Genomic DNA, 17,610 nt, shown 5'->3' with positions numbered 1-17,610 from the left:
GAATCACTTTCCGCATAATTCTTTTTACATGTAATACTTCGAACTTAATTCCAAATATAGGTTTAATTAATGATAATAAATCATTATCTTCTATCTCTTTATCTACCAATTTTATAACACCTTTCTTTTGAGTAAAAAACGTTGGAATATATGCCTCGTACTGTTTATTTTTTAGAATTTCAGATCAATTAATTTATTAGCACTAGCAAAATTATTTAGTTCTACCTTGATTTTATTTCTACCAACAACTGTAATTTGTGTGATATTATTTTCAATTTCAGGTACTGAACTTAAATCAATCGGGCCGTGCCGATCCTGTGTAATCGACCGATGTTACCGTTTTTATTTTCTATAATATGTACTATATAAGGTGCATTATCTCCAAATTGATATCTATGTTTTATTCTTAAATTTATTACTTTATTTAAATTTTGCTTACCTGACTTATCTGTTTGATTTAAATTTGTCAAAGTTTCATCGTCATTGGAACTAAATTTGTTACTTACCTCAATAAGGTTACTTGTTTGGTTTTGTTTGTTTGTTACCTTATTGTTTAGCCTATTTTTATTTAATTCCTCATATTCCATCATCGCATCTCCTTCCATTTCTACATAAAATGTTCCTCTATCTGGAGGTTCGGGTGGTATACCTTCCATATTATTTGTTTTCTGAAATTTAACTTCTAGTCGCGAAATTTCACACTTTCTTGCAGAGCACTAGCATAGTACTTCTTTATACTACTAGTAATACTCAAAAAGTTAAGAAAAAACCTTAAAAATTAATAATTTTTAGGAGAACTTCTAAATAAACTGCCTTTCAATTTGACGTTATTTGACAATCATTGAAATATTTAAAAGTAAATTTTCTACATGACATATTATTGTTACAGTAAACTAATTGAAACTCATTCAACTTCTAAGAATACTAGAAAACGAAACAAATGTGAATCTAACTGGAAAGCTCGCGAAAGAAAACGCCTTTGTCAGAGTGGGAAATCTTACATAAGTGTGAGGGGAAAGGAAGTCAAAGAACGAAAAAGTGCTTATAAGAAAAATTGTCTTGAAAATTGTAAGTTTAAATGTGGAACAACCATTTGCGAAGAAGAACAACAGGAGTTCTTCAGAACTTATTGGTCGTTGTCGCAAAATGAAAAATTTCTATTTTTAAGTCAGGTTACAAGAGTTTTGAAAGCCAGAAGCACTACTAGTAGTGTGTATTTGTATGTCCAAACATGAGGAATATTAATTAGGTGAACATCCGCTACCGAGGGTGCATATTAATTAGGTAAGAGGGTGAATATTAAGTAGGTAACACCAACACTATTTGAGGAAAGGGACGGGGGAACATATGATATTGTACTAGCAAAATGAGCAGGGTCAACGACCTGACCATCTGGTAGTCTACTGACATCCTAAAATAGGGAGGGGGAATATATGATATTTTGTATGTAAAAAGAAAGTGGAAAGAGTAGGGGGAGGGTTATTGTGTATAAGAACCCGAGACGTGGAGACATGGATCATAATTCCAAAATGAGTGCTATATATCGAAACGTATTCCTGGGTGAACGCCGGTTTTACCTGAACCCATCGAACTCAAAATTTGTTTCTGTTTGCCTAGCACATGAATTAAATTTTGAACCGGTAGTTGTTATCAGTGGTAACAAACAAGATCGCGTTTTGTTTAGTGAACCCGAGTGGTTAAACTTTTTATCACATAAAAGTGTAATTGACAGTTTTATGGCGGGGAATCCCCAACAATCGATTAATGATGGTAAAGTACAACTAGAGTTCATGCATCTGTCCCACATGTCAGTGGTGAAAGTTACCAATGGTGAGTCACAGATAATTTTGGGTGCCAATTCCATTGCATCGCTGTGGACAACACTTCCAATAGTTAACTACCTTTTGGAAACTTTGAAAAAGGAAAACTTTATTAGTTCGTTAAAAATACTAAAGACGGAAGTTGATTCAAATAATCCTATTGAATCTGGGCTGCAAATAATGGAACCAATAAAGAATATAAATAAAACAACTTATGGTATGGCGCTAGAGTTAATTCATAGATACCCAGAGCTACTCTATGATCAAATTTAATGAAAATGTTCGTATTCACTACATTGAATCAACTTGTTCCTGCAGAACAAGGTACTGGGAGTTTGTGGCTGCTGACAGAGTAAGATTTCAAAGTAGAATAAAAGAACTTGCTAAAATTATTAATCCTGTATTAGATGTAAGCCATAGAAATAAATATTTATATAAAAATTGAATATATTAATTTACCACACCACTTCCACTACAGAAATAAATTATTTTATATGTAGGAGCACATCTTTTAAAAACTAATAGTCACATGTGTCTAGAAGACGAGTCAGACAAACTGAATAGTTTTTATGGAAGGTTATCCACATTTAAAAACTGGAGGGGGTTGGTTCCTTCGATTGAGTTAGCAGCATATGGATTTTACTATCTACAAAAAGAAGATATTGTAAGGTGCTTTTGGTGTCATGTAGAAATTTATCATTGGTTGTCTACTGATGATGTGTATACCTATAAAGAACACATCAAATTTAGTCCAAACTGTAGTTTCGCACAAATAATTCACTCCAAATTTCCGAAATACCAGATCACTAAAGAAATCCAAACCGAAAACAATCAACCAAATGGAAAAATTAATTTATATGTAAATGTGCTTCTTAGTGTGGTACATTTTGTGTTTTTGCTATTAAGTATCTACGTAAGTAGAAAAATATGATCCAATATGTAGATATAAACAAAAACTGTGTGTATGTTGAATTATTTACGCAAGTGAAATAAAAATAATTTTTTTGTAAAAAGTTTTTTATTTTAATATTATAATACATTATTTTTATTAATCCATAAATTATGAGTAGAATCCATCCCTAACCATTTCACAAACACCTTGTTTCCCTTTCTTTTCAATACCTTCTCGACTAAGTAGACATCAGGGTGCTGGGTTTTCATTAATTCTTCGCTGTAAAACGCCCCTTGAATTTCTTCTTTGCGTGAATCTTCTAGTAAGTAAGTCACTGGATTTGTCTGCTTGACTTTTCTTATTTTAAAAATCTCATTTGTCCAGTTGGGTAAATAACCCTTAGTAAACAAATTTTTATATCTCGAAATTCGGACATAATCACCAACTTTGTATTTATTTTTTCGAGGGTCAATGATTTTAAGGTAATTATATGCTGTTATATTCCTGGCATTCTTTTCATTAACTTTGCTAGGAATGGCACCTGTGGTTGAATGTTTAGCATTATTGTACTTTTTAACTATATCAGGAAGATTATTCACCCATTTGTAAGTACCTTGCAAGCTGAACTGCCTCCACAACATTGATTTTATTGTTCTGATGACTCTCTCAGCAATAGAGACTTTTAAATTCGAGAATGTGCTGTAGTGGTTAATACCATGTGACTTCATGAGCTCATGAAACTGAGAATTGTAAAACTCTTTACCCAAATCTGTTTGAAGGTTTTTTGGTGTCTTCTTCATTTGATTTAAAATTTTTTCCATGGCTTTAGTAATTTCAGCCCCTGTTTTTCTTTTAACCGGTTCCGCCCACACAAATTTACTAAACGCATTAATTACAACGAGAATATATTGGTATCCACTATTTACTTTGGCATAAGGAATCATTATAGCTAAATCTGCTTGAATCAGATCGTTTAATCCTTTGATGATTACATGTCTCCGTCTAAATTTTTTTTGCCGGTTTATGCAGTTCGTGTACGACTTGTGATTTAATGTTTGACATCTTTTTCTAAAGGACAACGAAGAGTAATATAAACTACAAAAGTAGAATCTTTATCTAGTTTAAAAGAAATTGTATCACCTTTAAAAATCTTTACTCCTGGTAATTGCTCATATTTATACTCTGTATTAACTGATTTAGAGGTTATCATTACATTTCCACTTGAAACATTAATTTGCACTTGATCAACAATACCACTTAGTGTAAATTGGTATGAAAATAAACCACTTTCTAACATATAATATTGTTTGTTCAATTTTGTTTCTTTCGTTCCTTTGAAAGTTAACACACATTTACTATAGAAAGAAGAAGGATCACACACAAAATATAATGGTGATGGAGATAAATCAGGAGTTTGACAACTTTTTAAAAAATGACTTCCAAATCTATTCATAGGCATTACTGTATTATACCACCTTCTCGAAGTTCCTCAATTATAGATATAATTTCATTCACCACTCCGTCGTTTCCTGCAGCCAATGATGCTAGGAGCAGTTGTAATCTTTCTATTAGTTCATTAAAATCATCAAAGTATTTATACTCTAATTGTTTGCCACTATATTTTTTGTAAAGTGCACCGCCTTTTTTATTCAATAATTCTTTAGCTAGGTTTCGTGTTATTATTCCTGATATATTTCCAGGAAGCGAATTTAAACGAGTTCTAGGTGGTTGAGGTCTAGTCTCCAAAGCTGGTTTAATAATAAAATTATATTTATCCTTTATTTTTGATGGAATACTTTTTGTAGGTAATGCAGGATTATTGTTTCTATGTATCGCATTTGTTCTACGTAATATATCAATATACTCATTAACATCTTCTTTTTTAAACGATACGGGATTAGCTTTAAATAAAAGCTCGTATAAACCAGGTGTTCCGCGATATGTAACATCGTTGATAGTTAAGTCAGGTCCTTCAAAAGTAATTTGAGAATCTCCAATAGAAAATTTTTCAGTTTCAAGGTCGTGGTAAATTCCCAGGTCGTGGTCGAAATTACCTTCAGTGTCTTCAATGTTAGCTTTAATATAATTCTTTGGCAAGGGTGAAGTATAATTATCATAAAATTTTTTCATTACAGCTGGATTATTGATCATCTCATTAAATTCTCTAAGTGTATCCTCAAAATACCGATTAATATCCTCGTCCGTGGTATTTGCTTGTCCTTCCGACACAAAAGTTTCTTCTGGTTGTATTGTTACTTCCCTCGGAATAATAGATTCATTTCCAAAATTAGTAGGTGTTTTCGATTGTTCATACGTTACACTCTTATTTAAAGATGAATTTTCAAAAAATACACTCTTATTTGGAGATGAAAATGCTAAACGATAATTAGATTTTCGTATTTTATAGTCCTTTGGTGTGAGTGGTTCGTATTTAATATTTGGTTCTTGTTTAATAGATGGAACAGTATCGAGTTTGTGTAAAAGTTCATTAAGTGGTTGAGTAATTGGCTTATAGTTTTTTTCTAATGTAGACTGAGTTTGAGCTATATCCCTTTTTAAACTGCGATACTTTTTCTTTAATGCTTGTCGCGATAACAGCAGTTTTCGTGCAACTTTGGGATCCATTATGTATTCTAAACCACTTCTTTACAGCCTTATATACTTATCGAACCCACACCGATATCGCCCATTAGATTTGGGGGAGTCTTTATCAATGACAAGAAATCCATGTTTATCTTTCCAGCAGAATGAGCACAAATCCTTAAATTGTTGAAAAGTCATATCAATATTTACATGATCATCAAAGATATGTTTTAAATTCGTAAAGTCTTGGTGAAAAACTACAAGTAAATTAGAATTATCTCTAATTAATTGTTTTGGAATTGCACTGTAAGTTTGACACAGATAAAAACAATTCAAGTGTTTATGTCTTCCGTAACAATAATAATTTTGTATAATTTTTTGATCACATGACGGAATATCGTCATAAATAACTACTGAATTTTCTTTAATATCATCAGGAGGTGGTACATTAATGGAATCATTATATTCTTCATACCCAATTTCGTTTATAGGCTCAATCAAGTTTCGCAAGTATATATACTTTGGCTGGTACAAAGATTTGGAATATAAATAAATATTTTCAAATCTAAGACCATTTGGATGTTCAATTAAAGACAATAATAAGTTAATCTTGCCACACCCACTTGGTCCAACAATTAGAACCCTTTTGAGCCCATTGAAAAGATAACTATGTTCTACCTGAAGCTCTTTGGTAATATCATCGTGGTTTGTAATGGGAAGAGAGAGTTGTTGTGGTTCAATCTTCATTGTGAAAATGAGTTTAAAACTTTGGGTATATATAGCCCAACACCTATATATATATAAGAGGCAGACCATGAAAAAAAAAAGTTTCAACGAACTACTAAAAGAAAAGGACGTGGGTTATTAAACTCACTCATTAACAAGCTCCCTCTAGAACTACATCTTCCCGGATATTCATATTGTGGGCCAGGAACTCGTTTACAACAGAGATTAGAGCGGGTGGATAAGGGAATCAATAAACTAGACGAGGCTTGTAAACAACACGATATTGAATACTCTAAACATAGTGATTTATCAACCAGACACGGAATATTGTGAAATCAAAAGACACCCCGTTTGGACAAAAAGCAGCCGCCTGGTTTATAACAACAGCTATGAAAGGAAAACGTAAGTTGGGAATGGGTCTTAAACGCAAAAAAGGCGGTTCTCTTCGGAAAAGGATAAATAAAAAAAAACGAATAATTAAAACACCTAAAAGGGAGGATTTCTACCATTACTTTTACCTTTATTAAGCGCACTCGGAGCCGTCGGAGGAATGGGTGCAGGAATTTACAAGGCCATCGGTGATGCGAAAGCTAATCGAATGAATCTTGAAGAACAAAAACGCCATAATTTAGCCATGGAACAAAAAGGCAAAGGATTGTATTTAAGACCGTATAAAGGGTATGGATTATACTTAAAACCGTATTCAAAAAACTAAACCTTCCTCATCACGCTTTAACAAATACAGATATAATGAAGTATGGTAAAACATTGCCATATTTTAGAGGTGTATTTATGAGAGACATGCTACCTAAAAATATTCATAAAAACAAGTGTGGTGTTATAAATTTAGATTCAAAACGTGGTGAGGGTACACACTGGGTAGCCTATGCAAAATCTAAATCCCATATAATTTACTTTGATTCGTATGGGGATTTGCCTCCACCACAAAATGTAATCAAATATTTTTTAAGTAATGGTGATGTACAAATATATTACAACTATGATAAAATCCAAAACGATTCATACAAGTGCGGTCATTACTCATTAGATTTTCTATTCAACTACTATAAATAGCAAATAATGTTAATTGCCTGCGTAAAATGTCTTTAAACTTTACGCTTACTGGAAGCTCTTCAAATCTGAGCTATAATTTTAATCCTCCAATTTACCTTGACGATGAATTTGATTATGAAATTGGTCTAACCAGTTTCTATAGTTTTAATACTATTCCAAATGTTGATGAAAGCAATAACCTTTTTCTCTGGCATTTTAAAAATTTTACCCATAGCTACAAGTTACCTGAGGGGGCCTACGAGTTGGACGATATTACGAAGCTTATTCAAGAAAACATGAAAAAGATTGATAATGATGCGACTTTAGAAATTACTCCACAATTATCAACTTCAAAAGTTGTTATTAAGAGTAACCGAGAAATTTCTTTTCTCCCCGTAAATTCCATTGGACTATTATTTGGTTTTAAATCACGACAACTAGCTCCAAACCAAACACATGTTTCAGATAAACCCGTGGAAATATGGGGGGCAAACACCCTGTGTGTTGATTGTAACATTGCTTCGGGATGCTATTTAAATGGGAATCCAGTTCACATCATCCATCAGTTCTTTCCAACAGTACCGATTGGGTATAAAATAGTGGATGCTCCTCAAAATATTTTGTATTATCCAGTTGGTATCAAGACAATCACCAACCTTACAGTAAAGATTATTAACCAAGCAGGTAAACTTATTAACTTTGGGGGAGAAGAAGTAACAGTAAATTTACATCTTAGAAAACGTATATAAATAATGGTTTTAGTTTTTTCCCACATACCAAAAACATATATAAAGAAATCACCTTCTAAAATAGTAACACCATCTATAAAAAAAACATATAAACGGAGATCACCTTCTAAAAAACCATCTATACCAAAAACATATAAAAGGAGATTACCTTCCAAAACAATAACATCATCAAATCGCCACTTTCTGCAATCGTTGGGACTTAAAGTCTTAAGGTACTAGTACACTTTAGAAGACCAAAAATAAGCATTTTTTCAAGATTTTTTTTCTCAGAACATTTATTAGAAATGAGCATAAAACTTTTTACATATTAATATCTAACTCTTGGAGAATACAAAAAATATATCATTTTTCATTTATGCACGTACACTAATATTGTAGAGGGCGCCAAAGTCGAGGCCTCGAAAAAAAGTAGTTCCGATGGCGGACAGTTAATCTCAGGATTGGGATCTCTGAAACAAAAAAATCGTACGGCATTTGAAAAAGGAAGGTTTTTTACGTGACAATTTACCACCGTTAGTGAAAAATTCCGCAAAGAAAAGATTTTACGGAAATTTGAAAAATTTTTGTGAAAAAATCACCCGTTTTTCTTCAGTTTTCCATGGTTAAAAAATATTTATTTTTTATTTTTTGGTGAAATTGTGGTAAATTGTCACGTAAGAAACCTTCCTTTTTCAAACGCAGTACAATTTTTTTTGTTTCAGATATCCCAATCCTGAGATTAACTGTCGACCATCATTTTTCGAGGCCTCTACTTTTGTGCCCTCTACAATATTAGTTTACGTGCATAAATGAAAAAATATATATTTTTTGTACCCTCTAAGAGTTATATATTAATATGTAAAAAGTTTTATGTTCATTTCTAATAAGGGTTCTGCGAAAAAAATTCTTGAAAAGAATGATTATTTTTAGTCTTCTAAAGTGTACTAGTACCTTAATATAATGGAAATTCTACATGTTACTGGTCAACCTTTCAATGACAACACTATTGAAGAGTATCAATTTCACACATATCAACCATACATCCCTGGAAAGTTAGGGTATAATGATGAAATACGTATTCCAATTCAAGATTTAGATGCATACACATATCCGGCAAATAGTTATCTCTATATCGAAGGTCAACTTCTTACCCACGATAATAAAGTCCCAACAAAACTAAAATTTATTAATAATGCTATAGCTTACTTACATCACTTCACTTACATCATTTCTTCAAACCACCATATACAATGAGTTTCATAAACAAGCTGTATGGTTAATGAATAATTATCATGGTCTTAACTGGGATCATGGATTTACCCCGGTACATCAAGTTCATAATATTATCCAATGCTTGACAAGTAATGTCGATATCGTCTATGTTAAAGGAAGAGAAAAGTCTCAGTATATAAAAAAGTATAGTTTAGCTCCAGTTGTGGAATTTGATGAACAACCATGTTTGGAAAAAATGGAGCCTAAATGTCCTTACCATTTAAATAATAATAGTGTATGTGCGTTATCTAACGTATTTTATTTGTATGATACTTTTATGATGCAATAAAGATTTTTTTTACATTTTTGTTTTATTAATAAAAAAACCTTAATAAAAAATAGTACTTTATTTAACCGATATAATTGTTATATACATTTTCCAGTGCAAATCTGCATAAACGACAACTGGATTAAGCAGGAGCTAATCCTTCTTCCTCTGTTCTCCATTCGGGACGATTGAAATGAACAAAACACGGAAGTCGAGTTAGAATTTCAAAATCTTGCACAAATTTCTGGGGTAGGAGATGCCAAGACTGAAGTAGTTCATATGGATCTACAGATTTTCTAATGTATGGTATGGTAAAGTTTTGTAGTTCTGCTTCTGTAAACAGGTATAAAGGTTTTTGCGGGTGTTGATTCATCACAATTCTTTTCTGGCAACATTCCATTATTGTTAAAACGATTAATGTTTTTAAACACCAAATCTATCCACTTTTGCTCCTCGATTGCAGAAACAAAAAATAGTCTATTTTCTTTTTCAGGAGGGTCCACTCTTCCACTACGCAAACGCATCACTTATACTAAGTCGTGAAAAGTTTTTAAAAATATATTCCTTATCTTTATATTTTCTTATTAACTGATTAATACTCTTCTCTAACTGTTTAATATTTCTTGTTTTTTCATAAACTAAAATATCACGTTTTATTCTGTTAATACCTTTACTAAATTGTTCAACACGTTCACGAAGCCTTCTTGAGCAAATACTGTTTACACTATCGATGTTTCTGTACTCTTATATCCTCCCTTCTCTCATTGACACCAGTTGCAAATGTATGGGTCACTATCCCCCACTCCTAGATTTTACCAGACACGCGAGACTTGATCAGCTTGCGTGACTCATTCCCTTTGAAACTTGTTAAGCTACATCATAAACCAGATCGTTGTAAGCCACGTGAAACCACGCGTTGTGTTCAAATATGTCACACAAATATGCGGATAATTTTAACGATCTATTTAACTATAGTGGTGACGAGTGGGAAACGAGACTCCCCTTTTATTGTGTACGACAAAAGCTTTGTCTTATTTGTCGTAAAATGTGTGGAACTAAACCTATTCCAAGAAGCTTAATATTTAAAGGGTGGAAATTGGTGTTTGAATTTTGTGTATTTTGTAGTGAGACTAGACCTATGGGGTTATCTCATCGAAACGTAGGTTATCGTGATGGGTTAATGGAATCTCCACCATATACATGTGACTCCCCACGCCCAAAGTTAGATTTACTATAAATAGATGCTAAAATCTTGGTAGAGATTATTAAGATGGTATCATTAGACTTTATTGTTTTACAAGCAATTCTGCGAAATCTGCTTTTAATTCAGCAACCCATCAATGTTAGAGAAGTTTTTGTGTGCTTTGACAGTAATGGTACTCTAAATGAAACATGGCCTGAGACATGGTCAAGAATGAAATCATATCCGGGAAACAATTTTTTACCAACTTTACAAGCTGAAATACCATTAAATAGCACTAAATATAAATTGCGTTTTAGACATATGAGTGGTAGAAGCAGTGACTCCAAATGGCTAGAACTTTATAATGAAAGACCTAGAAAGGATACAGTCATATCTCCAATATTTTATTATATAGCTCTATGTTCGACTTTTTCAATAATTATGGTATTAATAGAATTGTGTAAGGTTTTAAATAAAAAAATATGTTGATATACATGTGTTTTATTAATACATAAAAATATACAATTTACAAATTTTACAAGTATGAATCATATTGAAAAGAATCGACTTGAAACAATTCTTCAAGAGGAATCTTTTCTAAATCGACCAATTCCGGGGTGTGTAGCAGCTCATTCCCATACCTAATAAGATCATCTATAGTACCATTATGTGGACTAATTAGAAAATGCCCCCACGCAAGAGTTTTTACGTCACCGTTTATTACACAGCGTTTGTCATCCTTAGAAGATAATGCCACTTTATTCCTAAGTTCAGTATATATGGTATGTAAATTAGACACAAATACATACATTTTTCTAAAAATTACACCATCTTTTTTCACTAATAGTACATAATCACTCTTTTGTAACTGTGTTTTGGTTACGTGTTTTGAAATGCCTTTTGCTTTTTTTATTATTTTATTTGCTTCTATGCAATAAGCTTTAGCACCTGTACCATAGAAACATTTAATGGGTACAGATGCAAATTCATCTTTCATTTTTCCTAGTATTGATGGTGTTTTCGGTATCCTGTGAATATTATCAGTTGGATAGTTGGAGGTGTCGAAATGTTCTAAATTTCTCTTCATATCCTCATAGAAATTGGGGGTATATATCTCCATAATCAGGGAGTCTGTGTCTGTGTATAACAAGTTTGCAGCTTCCCCATATTTCTTTTTGATGTATCCATAATAAAAATCATATATCACTGTTTTTGATAAATCTAAAATTGTGAAACCAACATAGAGAGGCTTGTCATAAACTATTTTGGTTTTACCCAAATGGATCGCCACCAAATTCTCATTAAACACGGAACAAGACTTGAATTCTGGTTTAGAGATAAGTACCCTGGCTCCCAATGACCTTGTTTTTGTTTCCCAGCGGGTGCACAGGCGGATATCTCTTCTTTTTTCAACGTTCTCTAGAGTTTTACCGAATATTGCATTAACCAGAAGCTTAAAAAGATGCCGTTCAAACTCGTTTTTGGCCTTGTTTCTGAGTGATGTGTTTAGATCAATATATTTTTTTAACCATGGTGATTGCGAAAACTCTAGTATACGATGAATCCTTTTTAGTACCAGACCATACCTAAGACACTGCTTAAGATTGCGATAATGGATAATGTATTTAGTTTTATTGTTGAAATTTGGGATAAGTTTAGGACATTTGCTTCCTGGAGGTACCATGCTCTCGGGGCAGAATGGTAAATCATTATGTAAAGAATGTAAATGAGCTGGATATTCCAAATCCACTTCCAACACATACCCTTTATCCTCATCATCCTCCACCACAAAACAGTTGAAGTTTTCAACATCGGTTACCCATTTAAAATTTCCATATGGAAGATATTGACACATGGCTGCACCATATAAATTTGTGGCATCTAGATACATGATGTAAGACTCGGGTTGTTGTGGATCATAGTTGGGTACATATTGATTATTTGCCACGGCTTCTCGTTTGCTACATTGTGCCACACCTCCTCTTACTCCTTTCTTTAAAAAGTGTACCATGTCCACATCTGTAAGAAGCTCTAGTTCAATTTCGGTATATCTTAACATAGCATCCCAACTTAATGCAGGAGCAGTTATGTAGTGACAAGGATCCAAATTGTATTCTTTGTGACATATTTTTCTAAAATTTTCAAACACATCAGCCAATAATAAGACATCTGATACTAAGTACACCATAGCATAGTCACTCATAGATTTACAATCAAATGTGTTCCATACATCAATTGCTCTTGCATAATCTTCATCAGAAATGTGTTTGTTAGTTAGATTATTGTAGAAATTTTCTTTAGGTGGTAGTGTTTTTTCTTTAAGTCTATCAAATCCATCCATATATGAATAAGGAAAGACACCCTTGTGTCTCACAAGTTCAAAGTGTTTAGTATTTGGAAAATACTTCCTAATTTCTGTACACTGCTCCGAATTTAAGGTTGTGCTCAGAATATCCAAAGATTTTGCCAAAAATATGTATGAATCAACAAATTTCAGAGTTATGTATTTATCTAGACCATTTTTCGACTTTTCTACTAGTATTTTTTTTAGAAATTGTGATATATTTTTCTTTCGTCTGTGCAATTACTGAAACTTTTTCACCAGTTGTTGAAAGCTCTTTAATAAAAAGATGACAATCATAATTACTCATGTTGTGAAAGAACACGGGTATTGTATTTGAGAGTTTGTTATTTATATTACAGGAGTTATGGCTTGGTCCAAGATATAATGAATTGAGATGGTGATGATCTTTCACCTTACGATTGAAAGGATTAAATGGCTTTCCACACAAGTAACACTCGGTAGCAGTCTCATGTTTTTCAATTTCTTCTTTAGTTAACGGCGACATTGGTTTAATATGTTTAAGGTGATTGTTATATAGTTCATGCACTAAATCATCCAATTTCTGTATAAACACTTTGGGAGCATCCTGTCCTTCATATTTTATTAGTTTAGAAAGTGAATCATCATAGTTGCATTTAAGGTAAAATGCAAACGAATATGCTTGGTGTTCAGCAGTTTTAACGGAATATGAATTTCCATTGAAAGGTTCAGCATGGTCTATGGGTTTTAGCAAACTTTCAAAATCAGCATAGATCACAAATGGCACAGGTAACATTTTTTTGGATATTTATAAATTTTAGTATATTTTCTGGCACCATTTCACCAAACTTATTAATTTTAAGTTTCGTTGTGGGAAGTTCTGTGTAAATATGAGAACAGTCATTATTTTGGTGATTATGGAGCTTTTCTTCACTGTCAAAGAATTGTAGACATCCATCACATAAGTATTCTTTGCGACAATTTTTTGTTTTTTGACTTTTTACAAGTCTCGACATGTCTAGAATCAGACAATAATGACTTTGTTTATCATTTGTTATAAGCAAAAGGTTTACGTGAGTGGGATGGCGATTACTTGTAAAATGCAATGGTCCAACTATTTCATATTGCCTTTTATTATTTACGAAATTTGATTCTAGCCCATAAACATTTACTGAAATATTATTAAGGGTCTCAAACTTTTTAATGTCTTTTAGTTTCATCGGAAAGTCAATTCCTTCAAAATTCAACAAAGTATCGTATGGTGGATATGATTCTGGTTTAGTTGGGTTGCCACTAGCAGGAAAAATAGCTGCAATAATACTCCATGCAAAACACTTATCTTTTTTTTCGATATTTAAAATAGCGTGTTTTCGTACTATAGGTATTGGGAGACGAATATATGTTGATGCGGAAATACTACTATATTTGTTTATGTTAACATCTAAAAACATTATTTCCTGCAATACCCAATTTGAATCTTTCTCTTGAAATTCTGATGCTTGCGTCATCAGTTCTTCCTTAAAATCATCAAATACTTCATCCAGTTCAGTGCTGATAGTTATAATTTTATTACATGTGTTCATGGACTTGATATCTGATAGGTTAGTGTCAGGTTTTAGATAAATACCAAATATTTCAAAATTTACATTTATGCTATTGTGCTGATGTAAATATTCACTCAAAATGTTCAAAACTTTGGGTTTGACATCGTTTAAAAATCCATGATAATCCAGTTTTTTATCACTACTAAAACGATAAGATGCGATTCTGTTTTTAAACGCGTGTGACAATTTCGAAACAGTTCCATCAATCACTTCCACTCCAAGTGGTCTTAATCTTTTTTTGGGAATATAATAATCCCCATTCTTATCACTATCCACATTTCCGTATTTGCATTTTTTTAAATGTCGCGATAGGTTATCCGAGCGCGAATACGATTTGTTGCACCTGCTGCACGTATTCATGATTCGTGATAAACTACCGAGGAGCTCCACTAATTTGCCTTAAATAGGATGTTACAAGACCACTGCCCTCATACCATGTTACTTTTAGAGCCCCTCCTCTTCATTATTAGACCGGATATTCTCCAGACAAACCGGATGCTCTGCTTGTTGATGCTTGAACTCCGGACGCCCTGCTTGTTGATGCTTAAACTATTTTTAGATGTGAAAAATCAGATGGTTATAACCCCTCCACTGATACATGCCAGACCCTCTCTATCCCTTCTAATTGAAAATACTATGCCAGACCCCCTCTATCTCTACTACTTGATAAATATAAATTAATTTTTGATTGCATTTATTTAGTTATAATTTTTGTAGTAACAGCAAAAAACCTTGAAATTCCAATGGACGACGCGTTAGTAAATCCGTTAGATATTATACCACCGAATAACGATGAAAACCTCGAAATTCCCATGGATGAAGCAGTTCCATATCAAGCTGAAGAAAGTGATAGTGACACTAACGAAAGTTTTGTTTTTTCACTATTTACCGAAAATGTATCAGACCTCGAAGACTGTGAAATCCTAGATATGGATTCTCCAGAAGTCGATACCAAAATATCACAAGTGAATGATGTCAACAACATGCGATTTTTGTCTTACGAATGCAGACAGACAGTATGTATGACCCAATGTTATTATGCTGTAGACAATCACACTTTATGCCCATCGTGTTTTTTTGAGACTCTTCGCGGAATACCACCATACGTTCCTTCTGTCCATATTACTGAACATTCAACTGGGAATTTGAGTGACATTAGTGCACATATTTGTGCGTGTTGTAATAATAATTTGTTCATTTATTGTTTAACTACATATTGTATTGTTTGCAATAATAAATAGGTTTTTATTTTACCCCCCTTTTAAATATATGTAGCATATATTTTTTAATGATCAATTTGGAAATAATTTTTATAATAAACCAAGATTTTAAGAAATCTTTTCATAAATGACTTGGAAAACTAATTTTATTCATGTGTTAGTAAAAAACTACCCCTTTGTATTGATATATAACAATATTATATTGTTTTATGATAAAATTCTTTGTAAGGGTGACCTACCCTGTTTCCAATAGTCAAATAATAAAAATAATATTAGTTTTATAAAGATATTTCTTTTTAAAACATTAATTCAAAAAATCTTTTCTTAATTTTCATAAATGACTTGGAAAATTAATTTTATTCATGTGTTAGTAAAAAAACTACCCCTTTGTATTGAATTTAAAAATGAGCTATATATATTTTTGAATTGTTCATTTTTTTCCCATTTCATTGATATATAACAATATTATATTGTTTTATGATAAAATTCCCTGTAAGGGTGAACTACCCTGTTTCCAATAGTCAAATAATAAAAATAATATTAGTTTTAGGAAGATATTTCTTTTTAAAACATTAATTCAAAAAATCTTTTCTTAATTTTCATAAAAGACTTGGAAAATTAATTTTATTCATGTGTTAGTAAAAAAACTACCCCTTTGTATTGAATTTAAAAATGAGCTATATATATTTTTGAATTGTTCATTTTTTTCCCTTTTCATTGATATATAACAATATTATATTGTTTTATGATAAAATTCCCTGTAAGGGTGACCTACCCTGTTTCCAATACTCAAATAATAAAAAGAATATTAGTTTTAGAAAGATATTTCTTTTTAAAACATTAATTCAAAAAATCTTTTCTTTATTTTCATAAATGACTTGGAAAATTAATTTTATTCATGTGTTAGTAAAAAAAACTACCCCTTTGTATTGAATTTAAAAATGAGCTATATATATTTTTGAATTGTTCATTTTTTTCCCTTTTCATTGATATATAACAATATTATATTGTTTTATGATAAAATTCCCTGTAAGGGTGACCTACCCTGTTTCCAATAGTCAAATAATAAAAATAATATTCGTTTTAGAAAGATATTTCTTTTTAAAACATTAAGACAAAAAATCTTTTCTTAATTTTCATAAATGACTTGGAAAATTAATTTTATTCATGTGTTAGTAAAAAAAACTACCCCTTTGTATTGAATTTAAAAATGAGCTATATATATTTTTGAATTGTTCATTTTTTTCCCTTTTCATTGATATATAACAATATTATATTGTTTTATGATAAAATTTCTTGTAAGGGTGACCTACCCTGTTTCCAATAGTCAAATAATAAAAATAATATTAGTTTTAGAAAGATATTTCTTTTTAAAACATTAATTCAAAAAATCTTTTCTTAATTTTCATAAATGACTTGGAAAATTAATATTTAAATCATAAGATACTTTGACTAAAAATTTTATTAAGTACGCTCATGGCATTTATATTTCATTCACTATCGAGAATCGGTTTTCGCTCAACTATGCTGGGTTTTTACGTTAGCGGGCGAATGTATCTTCTCCGCATAATGCAAAAAATTTACAGCTGTGGTGAGTAAAAGCCGGTCGGTATATGGTAGCTACACTTGTTTAATAAAATTCGTGGTCATGAATATTTATTCAGAGGTATATGATTAATATTTTATCAAGAGGTTATTATTTTGCAAAAAGTCACTCTTTGCTTTAAAGAAATCTTTGGTCTACTCATTTTTGGGTTAAAAAATACCTGACAAACTAATTATTTCCTTTCGGGAAATTTTTGGTTTTGAAAGTCAGGTGTGAGTTAATTTTCCGAAATGCAAGTAAAATTTATATTTTAGAATATATGTTTGTTTAAATATTTAAATTAATAATAAAATTTTATTAATTCAAATAGTTAAAAAACAACAAAGAAAGCT

The 17,610-nt window shown here is 31.7% G+C and overlaps 1 protein-coding gene across 1 annotated transcript; it reads right to left on the bottom strand.

The window, feature by feature from the left end:
* Positions 1–11,060: 11,060 nt before the first annotated feature.
* LOC126885472 (uncharacterized) lies at positions 11,061–12,866 on the bottom strand. The gene has a single exon (XM_050652045.1). The coding sequence runs from the start codon at positions 12,864–12,866 to the stop codon at positions 11,061–11,063; it is 1,806 nt and encodes a 601-aa protein (XP_050508002.1).
* Positions 12,867–17,610: the final 4,744 nt, after the last annotated feature.

The sequence above is a fragment of the Diabrotica virgifera genome, chromosome 5 (genome assembly GCF_917563875.1).
Source record: "Diabrotica virgifera virgifera chromosome 5, PGI_DIABVI_V3a".
Lineage (NCBI taxonomy): Eukaryota > Metazoa > Arthropoda > Insecta > Coleoptera > Chrysomelidae > Diabrotica > Diabrotica virgifera.
The sequence above is the reverse complement of the archived record's forward strand: the minus strand, read 5'-3'. Positions and strand labels throughout refer to the sequence as shown.

Coding starts and splice junctions, on each gene's coding strand:
- LOC126885472 (XM_050652045.1), bottom strand. CDS start 12,866: ATGGATGGATTTGATAGACTTAAAGAAAAAACACTACCACCTAAAGAA.